The sequence below is a fragment of the Telopea speciosissima genome, chromosome 5 (genome assembly GCF_018873765.1).
Source record: "Telopea speciosissima isolate NSW1024214 ecotype Mountain lineage chromosome 5, Tspe_v1, whole genome shotgun sequence".
NCBI classification, from domain to species: domain Eukaryota; kingdom Viridiplantae; phylum Streptophyta; class Magnoliopsida; order Proteales; family Proteaceae; genus Telopea; species Telopea speciosissima.
The window spans coordinates 61894394-61901963 of record NC_057920.1 but is presented as its reverse complement, the minus strand read 5'-3'; the positions used below and the strand labels follow the sequence as shown (position 1 = coordinate 61901963).

The 7570-nt window shown below is 39.0% G+C and overlaps 1 protein-coding gene across 1 annotated transcript; it reads right to left on the bottom strand.

Moving 5' to 3' along the window:
- Positions 1-865: 865 nt before the first annotated feature.
- On the bottom strand, positions 866-4448 carry LOC122661602 (purine permease 3-like). The gene is made up of 2 exons (XM_043857051.1): positions 3711-4448; positions 866-1247 (listed from the first exon to the last, which is right to left on the bottom strand). The coding sequence occupies exons 1-2, from the start codon at positions 4446-4448 to the stop codon at positions 897-899; spliced, it is 1089 nt and encodes a 362-aa protein (XP_043712986.1). The 3' UTR covers positions 866-896.
- Between the last annotated feature and the right edge of the window lie 3122 nt (positions 4449-7570).

The window sequence follows — 7570 nt, the reverse complement described above, 5'->3', positions numbered from 1 at the left end:
TTTGATTAAAAAAATGTTTTTTAATCAATTTGTTGTTATTTTTTCAGATTTAGTACTAAAATGTTTCACAAAATTATGGAAGCATGGAAATTTTCATTCTTGAAGCAATAAAAACTTGCAATTAAGTATTAAAATTATGTATGGAGCAAAGTGTTGGGCAGTTGAGAAGCGTCATATAGAAAAATTAAGTATAACGGAGATGAAGATGTTGGCATGGATGAATGGCAAAACCAGGAAGGGGCAAAAAAAAGAAAAAAGAATGATCATATTAGAGATGATATGGGAGTACGTAGTCCCGATTCAAGATAAACTTCGAGAAAGTTGTCTCAGGTGGCATGAACATGTTCAACGGAGGCCTTCGGATGCCATAGTTTGGAGGAGTGACCTAATTCAGATTGAAAGTACTAATAGATCTAAGGGTAGACCTAAAATGACCCTTGGTGAAGTGGTGAGGAAAGACATGCATAATTTGGACCTTGTTTCAAGTATGAGGTCTAATTAATAGAGCTTATTGGAGGACAAGGATCCGTGTAGCCGCCCCAATTAATTTGTATAAAACTGATTTGTAATTGTTGTGTTGTGTCAATTTTCTTTTACTTTTATTATTAATATTTTGTCTTTGTAAGAATCCAAGAAATCGACTTCATTTAGTTGGGATAAGGTTAGGTTGTTGTTCTTGTATCTCTGTGTTAAATTATTGGATAGTTCATGCTATTGGAGTAAAAGGCTGGACAGGAACCATGCTAAAAGGGTTTGGCATTAATTCATCTAAATATCAAAACATTATTTGTATCAAAACATAATAAGGTGACTTTCACTTCACCAACTCTAGCAAATCCTGGCCTTGCCCATTGAACACTAGTTGAGCCACTTACATGCACAAATATCAGCTTTTCTTAGACATGTGATGATAGAGGATGGTGTTGAGGATTTCCTGGTTTTGGAATTTGATTGCTTTTCTTGCTTGCTTTGAATTCACCATAGAAATAGGAGGCAAAACCCCATAATGACAAAGCGAGAGAAATCCCCTTCTCTACTTTGAATGACTCCTGAAAGAAGAAAACAGCCAAGATCTCTGTAACTGGTAGTAGAGTTGTAATTATAACAACTGCAAGTAATGAGGAACCATTAAAGATGACACCGATAGCTCCCAAGAAGAAGAACTGCCAAATAAATGCAGTACATGCCACCACCAAGTAGTACTTGGTTTCCCCAAGCTCATACTCTCTTGCTTCTCTTGGAATGACCTACAATATATTAGTTATAGCCAAAATTAGCAACCTCATTAACGAATTTCTTAATTCAAATCTTAACACTTTGATTAACCATAACTCCATCGTGTTTGAACTCCTATGAATAAAAAGTTAATGAAAAGAAAAGGATTTAATTGTGAAAATTTTTATGTATTATATGGGATTAAATTTGTTCGTTTATTTTATTTGAAATGGTGTTTTCCATTATTTTCTATGTTTCTTGTATATTATGCTCCTTTTTTTTTTTAATTTTTTTTTATTATAACTTTAAGTTCACAAAATTTGAGAAGAAGCCAGTGCAAGCCTTGAGGCTAGTGCAATAGAACCTAACCTCAGGAGGTTTTGAATTCGAGATCTCTTGTTCGTTCTTGAGCAAATCTTCTATTGAATGTACCCTTTGCTTCTATTCTTTATCTTTTTCTAAGAACAACTATAAATAAAAAATGGGAAGCTGTTTTCTGTACGGGAGTGTGGCCTATGCCATCACTCCCATGTGTCTATCTCTCTCCTCCTTAAAGTAAGGGGGCAGAAGTGTCTTTTCACATGGGGTGGAGAGACATAGACTCATGGGAGTGCTGGCATAGGCCGCACTCCCGGACAGAAATCTTTTTCCCATAAAATTTTTTTAAATCTAAATAGTTTTTGATTTTCTATGGTCCAGCCCCTTGGACCTTTTCAGTCTAGGATTCCTCCTCGAACCATTGAGACCCAGCAAAACCAAAGTCCAATTCCGTTGCACATGCGTTTACGTATGGTCGCCTACAAACTTATATTATTTTTGCTTTCAAAAATACCCTTTTGTAGATTTCAGATCAGTTCCTTGTACATGGAGTATAACGACTCTTCATGTGTGATTTCATGACACATGTCGCTTTTCTTAACTAGATGTGCCTTTAAACACTCTAAATAGTAGCATGGAGGGTCATTTGTGAAAGTAAAAGGGCACATGTCATGGTGAAACCGTATGTGAAGCCTTCATATATGAAGAATTGATCTTAACTCTCTTTATCTTACCCACAAAAAAAAAAAATCTGAACTCCCTTTCAAACCCTAAATGATACTGAACATATGTGTACGTACATGCAGCGGAACCACTCACAAAACTGTGGCAATTATGGCAGAATGTGACAAAAGCTAATCCCTAAGGTGGATATTTAATTGGGTTGGTCTGGGCTAAGGTGATCAACTGGGGTCCGGTACCCATGCCATCCCTACCAAACTCCAACTCAATCCAACTGGAACTCATACCTAAGATAAGCCTTTATATTATATGGGCTAGTTTTGGGTGGTAAAATGGATCCGATCGCCCGAAATAGGTGGGCAATATGAAGGGTTGCCGTTTCTCAATAGTCACCCATATTTATATGATCACAAATCATATGAATGGTGATCGATTAAAATTTTTTGGAATGTGGGCATCTGACGGTGCACTGCAGTGCGGTCTTAAGAACAAAAAACTTTATCTAATAATTTTTTTTTGAACACGGTATTGTTGGATGACATATCTTTCACGTGTTGAACTCTTACACCCGCACCAAGGAGAATATTTTTTAGAATGCTAACGTAATTGATATTTTTTTGTTTGTTTAGCAGTCTTAGCCCAAGAGCGAAAAGGCAATTGAATTGGCCCTAATAACGAGGCTGGCTGGTCCAAAAGTGGTGGGGCTGTCACGAGACTCACGACTCGTTGCTATCTCGAATCCCAAAAAATGATGCTACTTCCAGGGTTTTCTACTTTCTACACTCACGACATTGGCAGATTAGAAGGAATCTTCTTTTTTTGTGTGGGTTGGAACCAGAAGGAATCGTTAGAGACAGGCTCTGATTCGGACTAGGCTCAGGATCTTAGTGGGGGGAGGGGGAAGGTATCAATCAGTAGATTCGAATTCGAGACCTCCTGGTGAGCATGGGCATGAAGCGCACTATCGCTCACCAACTACACTAGACAACTGTTGGTGACTCGGCTCAGGTTTATTTACGATAACATTTTCATATGCTTGGATGCCATCCACTACTTCTCTGGATTCCATCTTGATGGCATCCACGCATCCTCCGAAAATATTCTCGTACATGAACTTGAGCCGAGTCTGAATCGCTCAACATGATTGAAGCCTATCATGGACATGGTTCTAAGTATCGGTATCGTATTGCCCTTATTGGGCGATATGTATCGGTTTTGCTAGTCATTGATATCGATACTGATACTATGCCAATATCGTATCGATAGTACAGTACGGACAAGGGGTAAAATGGTCAAAAAACTAATTTTTTAAAGAAATTTCAATGATAATTTTGTTCGAGAAAACCGATCCAGGCCAATACCATATCGATATCGTATCGGTTTTGCGTGTTGTTGATACCCGTTCCGATATCGTGCATTAAAACCATGATCATGGAAAGTAAGAGGGAATCGCTCAGCATGATTGAAGTCTATACCATGGAAAGGAGAGAGAGTACCTCGAAGTCTTTGTTGACAAGCATCCCTATGGTGCAGACAAGAGTGGCAAAGATGGAAATAACCAACTGCATCTCCATGACGAGGGAGTAGGTGATGACCTGCTTAGCTTTCTTGTAAGTGAGCTCCACCATGGGTAAAACCAACCCATACAACGCAGACGCCGCAATCGTCATGAAGAAACCCATAAAGTACTCCTTCTTAGACTCATTAGCCGGGCGGTCACCACTAGTATGAAGGCCGAGCACCACCGCCGCCACCGTCAACAAAAAGACCGAATTGATGGAGTAAGATGTGAACTTCTGCCTAACTAGTAAAAAAGCAAAGAAAGCAGTGAAACCCAACTGAGATGCAATTATAAGGGAAGAAGTGGAAACAGGTAAACGTGCTACTCCATAGGCATAGAGGTAATCATCCAAGCCGGTGAGGATTCCGATGACGGTGCAGGCGATGAAGACGAAGGGCTTCATGAAGAAGAGATTTTTGTCATCAGGTGAACCACTACGGCGGCGTTGGAAGTAAGACGCCGTGAGAGGGAGTAAAATGAAGGGCCACCCACCAGTCTCCAACCAGCTTGAGAACCAAATTCGTTTGCCACCGCGGACGAAGTAAAGCCGCATCAGTAGTGGACCGCTGCAGTTTCCGATGCTTAACATGACACAATTTACCAAGAGAAGTGGTTTTCTGAGATATTTGCTTATCTTGGCATCATCTTCTTTCTTTACCTCCATGGGTTCCATCTCCATGACTCTGGATATATAGATAGACAAACCCAAATTTTCTCTTCTTTTATATATATAGAGAGAGACTAAATTAGAGAGAGTGACTTAAGACCACACAACACATTAATGAATAAACAGTGCATGAGGCAACCATAGGTCATTGTGTATATTGATCGAATATTGAATTCTCATTACTCATAGTTTCATATTTACCATAACAACCCTGTAACTAACCTTCTGCAGTTCTGCTTTTCTCAGTTAGTTTTTTTGTTTGGTGGTAAACAAGTCTTTATTTAAAATGAGTTCTTCTAGACGTTACAATAATTGAAGGACTGTTGCTATCACCCTTATCCATGGACGGCTACTTTCTATTTTTCTTTCGTTGGGGTCTTTGGTTGGGATATGCCTTACCGGGACTTGGGGTGTCAGTGGATTCTAAAGGAGCAAAAATGAGCGTTTAGGATTGCCAGATCCAACAGTCATTGTGTACTTAGACCCAAACAAAAAGCATGGTTTTCACTCTTCAGTGCAATATAATCTAGTTTTGAATCTTTAGTATCATAAAGTACCACGAGCTTCGAAAAATTCTATTATAAAAGGTTATGAGTGGTTGGGTTAGGGTACACCAGGGTTAGAATGTAAATCTATGCATGCATATTTTGCTATCGGGAAAGAGAACGTTACTTGGTCACGCAGCGCACGCTGTCCCTATACCTAGACACAGGGGTGTGCAAATTGATCAATTGTGCCTGCCGCAACATTGATCATTTCTATCCTTCTAGTGGTACAGGTGTCATCACTGGTGCTCTTGTGTCTAGGCATAGGGATGGCATGTGTTGCACGATCGGGTGCCTTTCTTTCTCCTATTTATTATATTAATGGGCATAAATACACAAGAATGTGATCTACTATAAAAATGAAAAAGAGAACGCTATCTGGGAGTGTACAAAATGTCCACCGTGCCTCTAGGAAATTTAACTTTTCCATGGAAGCACGACGGTCATTTCAGTGCTACTAGGTAGCGTTCTTTCTTTGTATTAAATTATCTAAACTAGAAAACTAAATATTTACAAAATATTATAGTAACAACTGGCACCTCTATGTCTATCTCTCTCTTTCTCACATTGAATAACCTCGCTGTCCTCAAATCTATGATACTATTTTATTGCACTTCATTAGTGTATCTCTCTGTCACTTGCTTAGAGAACTCTCTACATGTACATGTTCGTCAATGGGAGTATGCGTGCAAGCATAGACTTGGAAAGAGAGAATGATTAATGAGATCTTGTACGCCTTCTAAAATAATTGAAGGGATTGGTTAATTATTTTGTTTGTTTGTTTGTTGGACTGTTGCTATCACCCTTATGTCCCTTATCAATTAAGATTTACATAGCCTCTAGCAGGAGTGATGATTCTTGGAGATGGAGATCTACCCTGTGCCATGGTTGGATCTAAATAGTACACGTTTGCTATTATTTTTTCTTACACTTTTCAAGAAGTATGGTACTAGTGTGACAATATCTTGGAGTGGGGCCCATTGCCTACTACAATGGAGTCAATGCATATCTTTATTCTAGCCCCAAGTCACGGTCAGGTCGGGCTAGAGTTGAGGCATCGGGTTGAGCCTGGCGTAGCCCAGCTCGATCCTGTTTTAAGTTATACTATAAAATATATATTGATATATTATATATTATAAACTTTAAATGTCACATATATTTTGTTATATAATATATTATATATGAACATAGTAAGTGATACAATATTTATTATATCTATTATTTTATATAAAATTGATAATTTTCTCCCGATCCAGCCCAACTCAGTCCAGTCCATGCATCTCTCCCTTCCTCCACTCCATGACCAGGGCCAATCAAGGTCAGCCCAACCCTTAGTTACTAAGTACGCGTATAATACGCCTATCCGAACGTTTAGATGAAAAATACTTTCGTCCCTGCACTTTCCCATATTTTTACAAAAAAATGCATTTTTTAAACGACTGAGTATTATACGCATATAGTTCGGGTATCATACGGTTTTATACTTTTTAACCCTAATGTTTAAAAAAAAAAAAAAACCCAAAGAGAAATACCGTTTCACTTTCCCTTTCTCCATTCTGATTTGAGAATTGCCGAAGACCGAAGTCGAACCCTAGCAGCTGCCCCCCCCCCCCCAAATCTCCAATCATCCTCATCATCTCCGTTCAACAGCCACCGGCGATCGTCAAATCCTTGACGGCGACGGCAACGGCAACGGCGACGCTTCTCAATCTTGAAGGCCTCACGGACCTCACGGTTCTCCTTTGTGGTTCGTCCGTTAGTATCCCTTTCTTTCTTTCTTTCTTCTCAATCGTTTCAGTTTCTCTTTCTTCTTCCTTAAAATCTCCTTTGTGGTTACATGGATCCTTTTCCTCCATTCATGTGTGCTAGCATGATTCTTGGAGAGTGAAACACTTCATCTTTCCTCTTTTCTAAAAACAAAACAGAGCATACTTGATAAGAAAAAACTAACAGCTTTGCAGCTTTGGGTAAAAATTGATCTTGAATTCTTACATGTATAGATCTGGAGAAGTCTATTTTTTCCCCAAATTTTTATGCTTTATTTTGCCACTTTGAGAAATTATTTTCAATCTTAAATTTGACATTTTAGTAAGGGATCTTGTGCTCTACCTATTCACAAAATTTAAACCCATTTAAGTTGTGATGGCACAAAATCTGGGCAGCTTTTAGACACCCCTTCTAGGGGTTTATTTTGGGTGCTTACAACTCTGCTCTCCCCTCATCCAAAACCCCATCCCCCCCCCCCCCGCCCCAAAGTGAAGGTCGGATTCTAGTAACATAGTCCTCTGTAAGTACTAGAACAAATGGAGTGCTCACGGGTTGGTAAAACCAACTAAGCATTGTAAGGAGCCAAAACAAATCGAGCTCTCTACAAGGAGGTGCTTATGATGGTCTAAACTCTATTGCTGTATGAGACTTATTACCTGTTTGGGGAAATTCCTAAGTCCTTTTCGATTTCCCCATGGAAGAAAACTTTTACTTCTCATCCTCCCCTAACTTTCTAAAATACCCATATTACCCCCAAAATGACATATTCACTATTGTGGAGGATATTATATTATTGTGTTTATTTTAGTTCATAAA